The sequence below is a fragment of the Miniopterus natalensis genome, chromosome 9 (genome assembly GCF_054644295.1).
Source record: "Miniopterus natalensis isolate mMinNat1 chromosome 9, mMinNat1.hap1, whole genome shotgun sequence".
NCBI classification, from domain to species: domain Eukaryota; kingdom Metazoa; phylum Chordata; class Mammalia; order Chiroptera; family Miniopteridae; genus Miniopterus; species Miniopterus natalensis.
This window is the reverse complement of record NC_142089.1, coordinates 26,549,967-26,562,735: the sequence shown is the minus strand read 5'-3', so window position 1 is coordinate 26,562,735 and position 12,769 is coordinate 26,549,967. Positions and strand designations below refer to the sequence as shown.

Sequence of the window (12,769 nt, the reverse complement as noted above, 5' to 3'; positions counted from 1 at the left end):
ACCCCCACCCCCTGTTCCGGCAGAGATCTCGGATAACGGAGGCGTTAGGGTTTGGAGTCAACCAAGAATGTGTGCCTCACTCTCCTTCCCCAACGGTCGGCGGCAGGCGTGAGAGACTGGTACTTTGGGCCCCCGAACCCGCCCCTAGACAGGGAAAGCGCTGAGTCATTCCTGCTGGGAGCGTTGGATGCGGGCGGGGCTCCGGCCAGATCCCCTCCTCTCTCGCGTCCCCTCACCCCCGACCCTCTCTGACTCTCGCGAGAGCCCTACAGGCTATAAAGGCAGCGCAGCGAGCGCGCGCGCTTCGCGAGTCTTCTTCCTGATTGACTGGTCTTACCACTTTTGCTTCAGTGCTGGTGAGTATGTAGGCAGCGCGGCCTCGGCAAGCTAAGCGCCCCACGTCCCGCAGGTCGCCTTTTACTCCTCTTCCCCGCCCCCCCCGGCTCAACTTGGGGTGCTGTGACCCGGGAGGCGTGCGGGCGTGGCCTGTAGCCGAAGAGTGGTCAGGCGGTTCGCGCACCCTAACGTGGGCCCACCTGTGGATCCTGGGGTCTGGGTGAGCCCCAAGGCTAAAGTCGGCTCGAGTCTCCTCATTCCCCGGCAACCCAGGCAGAGGGCGCTGATTGGCTTGGAGGGGCGGGCTGGTGATGGTGGTGGGGTCCCTTGGATTAGTCTGCTGGGCGGTTTGAGAAGCTTCTAGAAGGACCCGGAAACTGACCTGAGGCCATCGCTCTGTCATGTGGTAGGTGTAAGGGCTGTTCCCGGTGTTGGGCCGTTACTAGCTGTGAAGCTTCGGATATTAAGATTCTTCTTCCCCGCCTTTATTTTTCCATCTGCAGAATGGGGTTTGTGGTGATCTCAAATGCCCTTGGTGAAAATTTCTGTCTGCTTGTGGTTTCCGAAGTGCTAGGGTGGGAGTGGCAAGAGGGTACATTAAGTGGGACTCGAGGGCGTGGTTTTCACCCGGGAAGTTCTTGGGCAGGTCTGAGGAGTCCCACACGGGCTGGAAGTTCAACCATTTTTTCCCAATTGGTCGGGCTTTTGTGGACGCGGGGGCCACCTTGAAGAGCAGGTTTGGACGAGGTCATTTATGTTAGGGTCGCCAAGTGCATCGTCCCTTACTGGGGTGTGTGTGTGTGTTTTGTTTTTTGTTTTGTATTAAAGGTATTAAGGAGTAAAAAGTTTGAGATGATCAGTGCTCACAGCGTTTCTTTTGGTTGTGGTAGTATTAACCTAAACCTTTGGTACTTGAAAATTAGCTTCTTGGGGCCTTCAAACCGATGGCTTACTGGGCCTAAATCTTGACTCCTTGGTGTTGACCTGCGTAAATCCAATGTAACATTGCTGTTTAGCGATAAATTGACTCGTGTACTTATTGCTCCGGGATTGTTGCTCTGAGGTCAGAAACCCATTTTTGAAAGGGCTTCTGGGGCTTAAACAGAAGTCCTAAAACTTTGAAACTGAGCAGATGCCAGAATCCTGGCCTTGCCTTTGAAAAATTTGGATTGGCTTTAGGGTATGTGTTCTTGGCAAATCTACCTGAAGAATGTCAAGTCTGCTTCCCACATTATGAACACAGATGGAGGTGCAGTACAGGGAAAGGGCAACGTTACCTGCTTTTGGGAGTCAGACACTCTGGCATTGTGCATTTGGGTTCAGGTTTGAGAGTCTCCAACCCCTTCTCCCCTTTATGCTTCTGCATAATAAAAATATAGAGGAGAATGCCGTTGCACAAATGATGGTTCAGAAAAAGTAATAGAGGTTACTTTAATTTATTTTTTTAAATATATCTTTCTTGATTTCGGGGAGAGAGAGAGAGATAGAAACATGTGATGAGAGAGTCATTGATTGGCTGCCTCCTGCACCCTCCGACTGGACTGAGCCCACAATCCAGGTATGTGCCCTGACCAGGAATCGAACCGCAATCTCTAGGATCATAGGTCAATGCTTAACCAACCTCTGAGCCACGCCAGTAGCTGTTTTTAAATGAAAACAAAAGTTGATATTTAGAGATGTGTAATACTGGTTTTCTTTCAAAAATTGGAAAGCTAGGCTTATACTTCTTACTAATATAAAAGTTAATGTATATATTCAGGGTCACTAGACAAATCCTTTTTGTTCTATAGCTAACGCTAAGTAGATGAAGGATACTGGTTGTGTAGAAAAAAAGGCTTGTTTCAAATTCGTTTCCTCTTTTATCTTTTCCAACTGATAGCAAGATGTCGTCAGGAAATGCTAAAATTGGGCACCCTGCCCCCAACTTCAAAGCCACAGCCGTTATGCCAGATGGTCAGTTCAAAGACATCAGCCTATCTGACTACAAAGGTAAGAGGAATTATATTAGGTTCATTGAAATGCAGTTATTTTGCTATCTAGGGATGGCTTGTTTGATTTTTGTATCTCTGTGTTTGATTGTAAAATGATTTATGTCTCCTAGGTCAAGGTGTTTAGGGCGGTAGGCTGTTACCTTCAAGTTCAAGTGAAGTGGTGATTATCAGCAGTTACCACAGGGTAGTTATCCTAGGTCCAGACTATGCTGGAGAAAGCACATGCTTCATTATGCCTTATTACTAATATATTAGCTCAGTTGTCTTCTCAGCACTCCTCTATTGTGTTATTGGAGATAGTCTCATTATTTCATTGTAAGAGTTCTTCAACAATTTCAAGTGTCAGAGCTCATATTTGGAGCTGTGACACTGCTTTTCAGTTTATGAAATATGTGTCATAGCTGCTGTATTATTAGAGGGTTTAGGCACATTCCCTTGACTGTTTTGCCCCCAGAGGAGAGTTAATGTCATAGTTGGAACAACTCTCCTTTCTGTTACAGTTTCATGCAGACACGAGAGTTCTAATAAGGCTCTTCTTTACCTCATGGTGGGAGCAGCTGAGTCTTTTGGGACAATTGAATGCAAACCTCAAACTCAAGTGTCAAGTATTTTTTGTGTGTGATGTGTAGTAATCAGTTCCTGGAGTCAGCTTTTGGATAGAACATGAGACTAGGTTTCCTAACACACTTGTTGGTTGGAATGAGAGCAGGTTAGTGGACCCTATGGAGGGAAGCTTCTGGCAAACAAGGTAAGTAGGATCATAGGGAGGTGACCCTGGCCCAAGGATAAAGGCAGGATGTTTAGGAAGAACTGCTCTCTGCCCTACAGGGCTTGGCCTGCGGGGGCTTCAAAGTGCTTGTTTGACAGAGCCCTGGAGAGGTTATTTAGAGGAGTTTCTAGTGATTCTAATTTTCACAGTGAATGTCAAAGGAGCAACTTGTTTTGACTCTCAAGCATTGCTGCTGCCTGGAAGCGAGTACTTGAAAACTGTTCTAATAGCTCAGCCCATAAGGCGTGAGAGGCTACCTGGCCAGTTGAAGATCTACTCAATTGGTAATCTTAGTGGCTTCAGTAAAATTCTAACTAGAAGTCCTGTTTCCTACCAGGATTTTTGAAATGTTTCCCATATAAAATTTTTCTTATCAGGCTTGTTAGGAATATATTTGTGGTGATTCAGGTAATCACTTAAACCATACCCATTCCATTACTGTGGTTCATTGTGAAAAGTGCAAAGGCTCTGACTTCCTTTTATTGGTCTCTTATTACCCGCAGCAGAGAATTCAGCATTTCAGCTTTTTATTGGGCACTGATTATAAGCGTTGGCATTGGGCTATCCTGTAGATAACTGCATTCTTGCTTTTGCTTTTCTTCATTGGAGAACTTGGTGTCTGTGCTAATTTTAACTACCCAGAGAAGATCAAAATTAGACTGAACAGTGTTCTGTAGTTGGCAGCTAATATGGAGGCAGGAAAATAAAGCATGGGCTGGAAGGAACTTTTCCATGCAGGTTCTCCTGCAAAAGGTTTTGAAAGTAGTTGCCAAGAGACACCTGTGTTTGAGCATCTTGGCATCTATCAATTGTGTCTGGTATCAACTTAAAAAGCCTCTTTTATCATAGGGATATCCATTTAGTTTTCTGTTCTCTATAAAGCAAGAATGTCTGTTTCAAAGGCTAACTTGGGGCTCCTTTTTTTTTTTCCAGGAAAATATGTGGTGTTCTTCTTTTACCCTCTTGACTTTACCTTTGTGTGCCCCACGGAGATCATTGCTTTCAGTGATAGGGCAGAAGAGTTTAAGAAACTGAATTGCCAAGTGATTGGTGCTTCCGTGGATTCTCACTTCTGTCATTTGGCATGGTAAATCTGTTGGTCCATTTGTCATATGGACATTTTTTTTTAATCCTCACCTGAGGATATTTTTTTCCCATTGCTTTTTTAGAGAGTGGAAGGGAGTGGTATAGGGGAGGGGGAAGGAGAGAGAGAGAGAAACATTGATGATTGGTTGTCCTCACATGTGCCCCGACTGGTGGGGGGGATTGAACCTGCAACCAAGGTACTGCCCTTGACTGGAAATTGAACCTGTGACCCTTTGGTGCACAGGCCGCTGCTCTAACCACTGAGTGACCGACCAGGGCTGGCATATGGAGTTTTTAACTAAGCAGGAACTGGGACTTGAAGGCTTTGGCAATAGACTTTCTCAAGTATTGTCTTCTGGTTCCTCATGGAAGGGAGTGCAAAGGGTCTGAGTTCCTTTGTTTCTTTCTTATTAACTTAACAGCAGAGGAAAAGCAGCTTGGGTTGTAGCTGGTGACCTTAACTGTCCTTAGCCATTCACTTTACTGCTGGAAAAGTTTTTGGGGAAGTGAGGTTAGGAATGTTGGAAAGGGGGAAGGAGGGTATAGATACAGTTAATGTATTTGTTACACAAGAGCTTCAATGAATGTGATTTATGTGTTTGCCTTTTGCTGTAGGATCAACACACCCAAAAAACAAGGAGGACTGGGACCCATGAACATTCCGTTGGTGTCAGACCCCAAGCGTGCCATTGCTCAGGACTATGGAGTCTTAAAGGCTGATGAAGGCATCTCATTCAGGTATATACTGGCAGGGGGACGGAGCTAACATTCATAGGAAAAGATAAGGAAGAGCTCTGATCCGTATAGATTCCTTTCTCATTTCACTTTTTTAATCAGTTTTATTAAGAAATAATTGATACACATCCTTGTATTAAGTTGATGGTCTCATTTTGTTTTTATATACATATAATCTTTTTAAAATGTTTTTATTGATTTCAGAGAAAGGAAGGGAGAGGAAGAGAAAGATAGAAACATCAATGATGAGAGAGTCATTGATTGGCTACCTCCTGCATGCCCCCTACTGGAGATCGAGCCCAAAACCTGGGCATGTGTCCTGATTGGGAATCTAACTGTAACCTCCTGGTTCATGGGTCGACACTTGAGGCTCAGTCACTGAGCCACACCAGCTGGGCCTGTTTCATTCTATTTTTTTCTTCTAAAATATATCTTTATTGATTTCAGAGAGAGGAAAGGAGAGGGAGAGAGAGACAGGCAGAAACATCAATGATGAGAGAGTCATTGGGGATCGAGCCCGCAGCCCGGGCATGTGCTCTGACCGGGAATCGAACCTCGATCTCCTGGATCCTAGGTTGACGCTCAACTGCTGAGCCACTTCTGGCTGGGCTTTTTAAAAAAATTTTAAATATGTTTTTATTGATTTTAGAGAGTGAGGAAGGGAGAGGAATAGAGAGAGAAGCATCGATTGGCTTGCCTTCCTCATGCCCCCTACTGGGGATTGAACCTGCCACCCAGGCATATGCCCTGACTGAGAACTGAACCGGTGACCTCTTGGTTCATGGGTTTGATGCCCAACACTGAGCAACACCAGCCAGGCGTGTTTCATTCTTTAGACAGGGGCATCCTCACTAAGGGCAAGGCCTGTGCAAGTCTGGGAGACCAGCCCATTTCCATTGCTTCCCTATTCTAACAATCCAGTTTTTAATTTTTTTAAATTTATTAATTTTAGAAACATCGATTTGTTCCACTTATTTACGCATTTATTGGTTGCTTCTTGTATGTGCCCTGGCTAGGAATTGAACCCACAACCTTGGCGTATTGGGAAAACACTCTAACTGCCTAACCAGTTTTTAAACCTGTACTGCCTCTTTCTCAAAACTTCAATCTCTTCTTTCCAGGGGCCTCTTTATCATTGATGATAAAGGTATCCTTCGCCAGATCACTGTAAACGACCTTCCTGTTGGCCGCTCTGTGGATGAGACTCTGAGACTTGTTCAGGCTTTCCAGTTCACTGATAAACATGGGGAAGGTAATTCAGACTGCCTGGTGACAACGCAACAGAATGGTGGTCGGGTGGGAAAGGTGTGGTAGGAACCAAGTCGACCAAACAAGGAGGAGGGTGATTATGTCTCTTTAAGAAATTGAAGTTTCTGGAGTATAGTGGGGTTGTGGGGGTGGGATAATAGGAAAACTTGGAGAGGAGAATATAAAGGCTTTTTATTCCAACTGCATATTCTCAGCTTCTGCCCTGCTCATTTAGAATGACTCACTACCGCAGATTTAACTTATTAAAGGAGTGTAGGAGGATCTCATAGGTGTGTAAGGGCAAAATGAAAGGTCAAGAATCACATCTAGAGATAAAGCATGCTGTTCTTTTTTAAAAAAATACATTTTTATTGGTTCCCTAGAGAGGAAGGGGGAGGGAGAGAGAGAAACATCAGTAATGAGAGAGTCATTGATTGGCTGCCTCCTGCTCGCCCCCTACCAGGGATCAGGCCCGCAACCCAGGCATGTGCCATAATCGGGAGTGGAACTGAAATCTCCTGGATCCTAGGTCAATGTTCAACCACTAAGCCACGCCGGCCGGGCTATGACCAGTTTTTAAATTTGGAAAATAAAGTAGGACTAATACAACTAAAGACAGTAGGCAGATACAGCTAATATATTTCTTTGTCTTTTAAAAATATATTTGATGAGAGGTTACGGCTAGAGGGTTTCAGATGAAATGTCAAGGTTCTTCACGTAGAAGTTTCAGGATAAAAGAGAATATATTTGTGGGTCTGACTTTGTAAAGTCTAAATATGACTGAGCAGATTCAAATTAAGGTTTTTAATCTGGCATTTGCTAAGAGTATAGGCTTTTCTTATAGTTCCAGCACTAGTACTTCTCTCCTTAAATATTTTGTTTGCAAGTACTGAACTACTTGATCCCAGCTTTTGAGTTTGTAAGGCTGTAGCTTCCCCCCTTCCCCCCAAGTGCAGTTGTAGTTGGAATGAAACAATCTTCTCTCAGCTAAGGTATTTTTAAGGACTCAGCTCCTGAGGCTGCAGGTGCTGGGTTTGGGGGAAGCGGAAACACTGTCCCCCCAACTTAATGTAATTGAGAACAAGATAGTTGTGATTAAGTGCTACTGATACCAGCTCAAATGCACAGGTGGACTTAGACAAATTTCTTGTCTTATTATATTTCATTTTCTCTAGAAGTTGAAGTAATTCAAACTAGCTTTCTAAGGCCCATTCAACTCTGACACTGTGATTTAAAGAAGATGGAAGTTGTTAGTCTGGATTAGTGTCGTCTGTTTGGAGGACCCAAAAATGAAACTTGGCTATAGTGAAAGGCTAATAGGGTTCATTGAGCACTGGTAACAGAAGGCACCATTTGCAGAAACTCCTGTGGGGATAGATTGAAGGAGCCCGCAGATGCTGAGACTGCCCCCTGGTGGGAGATGAGGTTCAGCACAAAGGCAGGAGGAGTGGCAAAATTGGCCCTTGACTGAATTTTCAGAAAGGACCTTGCATGTAGGCTAGACTCTTGAACCCATTTTCATGACTGAAGTTTGCTTCTCTACAGGCCCTGTTGGTCTCTACTGCTTCCCATCTAACTAGATCAGGCACAGCTTTCTGTGTGCAGCGTTTTTTTTAAATTTTTTAAAATATATTTTATTGATTTCAGAGAGGAAGAGAGAGGGGAGAGAGATGGAAACATCAGTGATAAGAGAGTCATTGATCGGCTGCCTCCTGCAAACCCCCTGACTGGGGATCAAGCCCGCAACCTGGGCATGTGCCCTGACCGGGAATCGAACCATGATCTCCTGGATCCTAGGTCAGTGCTCAACCGCTGAGCCACGCCTGGCCAGGCTAGATTCCATATTAATTTTGAAAAACCTGCACTTGGATTTGAATGAAACATCCAAGTATGGATCTTTCTCATTACTGATAATGGCCTTAAGTGCCATGAGGCTGTAGTGCCAAAGAGACTAAGTTGGTCTGTCTATCCTGGTTCCTCCTATCTTTGTGTCATTATAATTGGGTGGTTCTTCTAAAGCTTTATGTTTTTTCCCTAGACAAAACAATCTTTTTGGTTTCCTATTAGCACCTACTGCCAAACTTTTGGCTGCCTATGGCTTGATCTTTGCTTTCATGCTGTTCTTTGTTCCCTGCAGCTTGTTTATGCTTAGGACCTGTGATTTAACCATTTGGTTCCATTAAAGACAGTAGCTGTATAAGAATCAAATGGGGATTTCAGGAAAGTAATGGCAGCTGGGTATGCCATTTTGCACTTGTTCCATCCATACCTTGTTCCCAGGCAGCTGGTTGCAGTCTGATGTTTAAGGCTGTGACATCCTTGGACTGAAAGCGTCTTCCCATCTCTCACTTGAGCAAGCGAGACTATTGCTGCCCAGTTACTGGTGACCACATATCTCTTAGAAGATAAGTAGTTTTTTAAAAAAGTGGAAAATCAGCAATTGGTCCCCTTGCTTCACTTTCCTCAGGTTGATCCAAGGAGCATTGCTAGTTTAGGATTGTAGGAAAAGGTTGACAGCTATGCTTTCTTGTGACAGATTCAAGCTGTCAGACCTTTTGCTTACCAAGGGATGGAAGACAGGCTGAGTAAACCATGCAGGGCCTTCAGTGGAGGTCCTGCTCCTTGTATTTCCACTCTATCCAGTCTGGCAGACTTAGAATACTGAGGAGGAAGAAATAGCTCATGTTATGGGTTTACACAGTCCTGGCCTTGTCATTTATTTAGCTTATTCTTGGGTTTAGGGGCAAGTCATTTAAGTTTTTTAAATCAGTTTTTATTGTGGTTTCATATACAGTGTATAACGTAATTTGCCATTTTAAGTGTATGATTTAGCTGCATTAATTACATTCACAGTGTTGTTTATACATCACCGCTATTTCCTGAACTTTTTCATAATCCTGAACAGGCTGTAACCATTAAGCAATAACTCCCCACTCCCCTCTCCCTCCAGCTCTTGGTCACTTCTACTTTGTCTATGAATTTGTCTATTCTAGATATTTCATGTAAGTGAAATGATATTTGTTCATTTGTGTCTGCTTTCTTTAGCATATTGTTTTCAAGGTTCATACATGTTGTAGCATGTATCAGACCCTCATTCTTTTTAAGGCTGAATAATTATTCCATTGTATGTATACCATATTTTGTGTATCCATTTGTTGATGGGTGCAGGGTTGTTTTCTACATTTTAGCTATTGTGACTAATGCTGTTAGAATATTGTCTGAGTCCTTGTCTCCAATTATTTTGGGGATGTGTGTGTGTGTATGTGTATGTGTGAGAGAGAGAAATTTCTGGGTCTTATTTAGCTTCTTGAGGAACTGCCAAGGTTTTCCATAGTAGCTGCACCATTTACATTCCCACCAGCAATACTAAGGGTTCTCTACATCCTTACCAAGACATAATTTTTTAAATTGTCACCCAAGGATATTCTTTCCATTGATTTTTCTTTTTCTTTTTTAGAGAAAGTGGAGGGGGAGGGAGGAGGAGGTGGGGAGAGAGAGAGAGAGAGAAACATTGATGTGTTGATTGTTTGTCTACCTCTTCCCAGTCGGGGAGAGTATTGAACCTGCAATCCGAGGTTTGTGCCCTTGACCGGGAGTGGAACCCGTGAACCTTAGGTCCATGGGCGGACGCTTTAACTTCTGAGCCAAACTGGCCAGGACCCAGCACTTTCTTTTTAGAAAATTTTTTATACTATAACCATCTTAGTGGGTGTGATAGTTCATTGTGATTTTAATTTGCATTTGTTGATGTTAAGCATATTTCCATGTGCTTTATTGACCATTTATGTATCTTTGGGGAAATTTCTATTCACCCCCCCTTTTTTTTTTTTAGTATGTCCCTTGAGCTAAGAGTGGCATTTACACTTTTATGTTTTTATTTTTAAAATAATTTTTATTTACTGATTTTAGAAAGAAGTGGGGGGAGGGGAGAGAGAGAAACACTGATTTGTTGTTCCACCTATTCATGCATCATTGGTTGATTTTTGAATGTGCCCCGACTGGGGATTGAACCCACAACCTTGGCATATCAGTATCAGGACAACACTATCCAACTGAGCTACCCGGCCAGGAATTTTGAAAAAAAATTTTTCAGTTACAGTTAACATTTAATATTATTTTGTATTAGTTTCAGGTGTACAGCATAGTTGTTAGGTAATCTCATACTTTACAAAGTGTTTCCCCGATATTTCCAGTATCCACCTGGCACCATATATAGTTTTTACAATGTTATTGACCATATTCCCTATGCTTTGCCCTCCATAACTATTTTGTAACTAGCAATTTGTACTTTTTACTTATTGATTGATTTTAGAGTGAGAGGAAGAGAGAGAGAAACATCGATTTGTTCCACTTATTTTATGCATTCATTTGTTGATTTCTTGTGTGTGCCCTGATGGGGGTTGGAATCTCAAACCATGGCACATCAGGAGGACGCTATAAACAACTGAGGTGGCAGGGCAATTTATTCTTACCCCTTCATCTTTCTCATCCAGTCCCCAACCCTTCTCCCCTCTGGCAACCATCAGTCTGTTCTCTGTATCTATGAGTCTTTCAGTTTCATTTATTTTGTTCTTTAGATTCTACGTGTAAGTGAAATTGTATGGTATTTGTCTTTCTCTGACTGACTTATTCCACTTAGCATGATACCCTCTAGGGCCATTTATGCTGTCACAGATGGCAAGATTTCATTCTTTTTTATGGCTAATATTCCATTGTATTATGTACCACAACTTTGTTACCCACTCATCTATTGATGCTTTGCTCATTTTTGAACTGGGTTGTTTTTTGTGGTTGAGTTGCAGGAATTCTTCATACATTTTGGGTATAATCCCTCATCAGATATATCATTTGTGTTTTCTCCCATTCTGTGGCTTGTCTTCACTCTGTATAATGTTCTAAAAGTTCTTAATTTTTTTTTTAATTTAGTAAGTATTGAAAGACTTTATTTATTGATTTCAGAGAGAGGAGGGGAGAGGGGAGAGAGAGAAACATCAATAATGAGAGAGTTCCTCCTGCATGCCCCCTGCTGGGGATTGAGCCCACAACCCAGGCATGTGCCCTAACCGGGAATTGAACCGTGATCTGGATCCTAGGTCGACACTCAACCATTGAGCCACGCTCGGCCAGGCTAAAAGTTCTTAAATTTGATCAAGTCCAGTTTATCTGTTTTTTGTTGTTTCTGCTTTTAGTATCATATCTAAGAATACATTTCCAAATCCAAGGTCATGAAGTTTTACCTCCCTGATCTTTCACACATATACAGAAAGCATAGCCTTCAACCTTTTCCTGCAGTCCTGAACCAGCTATGCTCCTTGGGCTACCTGAGGAAAGTGAGGCAAGGGGACCAATCACGGATTTTCCACTTCAAAGAGTTTATGGTTTTAGTCCTTATATTTAGGTCATTAATCCATTTTTTAAAATGGATTTTTTTTTTGAGAGAGAGAGAGAAACATCGATTTGTTGCTCTACTTATTTATGAATTCATTGGTTGATTCTTGTTGTGTGCCCTGACCGAGATCTAACCTGCAACCTTGGTGTATCAGGATGATACTCCAACAGAGCTACTCGGCCAGGGCAGTCATTGATCCATTTTTGAGTTATTTTTTGTAAGTTAAGAGTCCAGTGTCATTCCTGTGCATGTGGAAATTCAGCTGTTCCAGCGCCATTTTTTTTCTTGAAGAGCATTTAAGCATATTTTTAAAAAGATGTATTTGAAGCATTCATTAAATTAGAAAATATGAATACCTATTTACCTACCATCTACTGTTAACAAATCTTGCCTCACATGCTTTAGACACATTATTTTTAGAGCAGAGCATACAGCTGAAGCTGTTGCTTAGTTTTTGCTGAATGAATAAATTAGGTATAATAATAATAGGGGTATGGTGAGGATAAAATTGCATGTTTGTTGTTAGCCTTGCACTGAAAGGCTGATCTTAGGCTGTAGATCAGGTTTTGTAGTGCTAGACTGTTTCAGGCTCTTTAGGGCTCAGATTTGGTTTTGAGGAATCCATTTGTCCATGGGAGTTCACCACTGACTGAGCAAATTATTAATTAGTGGTAACTTTTCTTTTGCAGTGTGCCCAGCTGGCTGGAAACCTGGCAGTGATACCATCAAGCCTGATGTCCAGAAGAGCAAAGAATATTTCGCTAAGCAGAAGTGAGCACTGGGCCATCACAGGGTCATGTGGCAGCGTACTGTCTTGAGAACAAAACCTGTCTTTTACTATTGTCATGCTTAAAACAAAGGTCTTAGACTTAGTCCAGATGTGGCCTTTTTTGTAGGGTTTGGGGAGTCAGCCTTTCTTCCTCTGGAGGAAATGGTCTGAACTTATTACGGAGGAGGCCCACTGATGTGTGCAGTCGTGGGGCATCACCTTTGATCTTTTGTAGTTTCTATTAAACTTGAACGGAGACCTTGTTGTTTCTTCATTTTAGGGTGCATTAGCCTTTGATTTACTACTCTTTGCTTTCCTTCCTGTGGGAAAGTGAGAAGTGAGCTTCCTCAGGGGAAGTGCAAGTAGACAAGACACAGGGAATGGAACTGAACCAGGGTGTTACATTTTGTTTCACTATATCTGAGAAGAGGAAGAGCAAGACCTGC

At 42.8% G+C, this 12,769-nt stretch overlaps 1 protein-coding gene across 1 annotated transcript; it reads left to right on the top strand.

Moving 5' to 3' along the window:
* Nucleotides 1-271: 271 nt before the first annotated feature.
* On the top strand, nt 272-12,581 carry PRDX1 (peroxiredoxin 1). Its single transcript, XM_016199260.2, has 6 exons — nt 272-356; nt 2,216-2,325; nt 4,030-4,183; nt 4,798-4,920; nt 6,039-6,169; nt 12,244-12,581. Exons 2-6 carry the CDS (start codon nt 2,220-2,222, stop codon nt 12,327-12,329), a joined length of 600 nt encoding a protein of 199 aa, XP_016054746.1. The 5' UTR covers nt 272-356; nt 2,216-2,219; the 3' UTR covers nt 12,330-12,581.
* The last annotated feature ends 188 nt before the right edge of the window (nt 12,582-12,769 follow it).

Coding starts and splice junctions, on each gene's coding strand:
- PRDX1 (XM_016199260.2), top strand. CDS start 2,220: ATGTCGTCAGGAAATGCTAAAATTGGGCACCCTGCCCCCAACTTCAAA. Junction 2,326..4,029: donor CAGCCTATCTGACTACAAAG/GTAAGAGGAATT, acceptor TTTTTTTTCCAG/GAAAATATGTGGTGTTCTTC. Junction 6,170..12,243: donor CACTGATAAACATGGGGAAG/GTAATTCAGACT, acceptor TTTCTTTTGCAG/TGTGCCCAGCTGGCTGGAAA.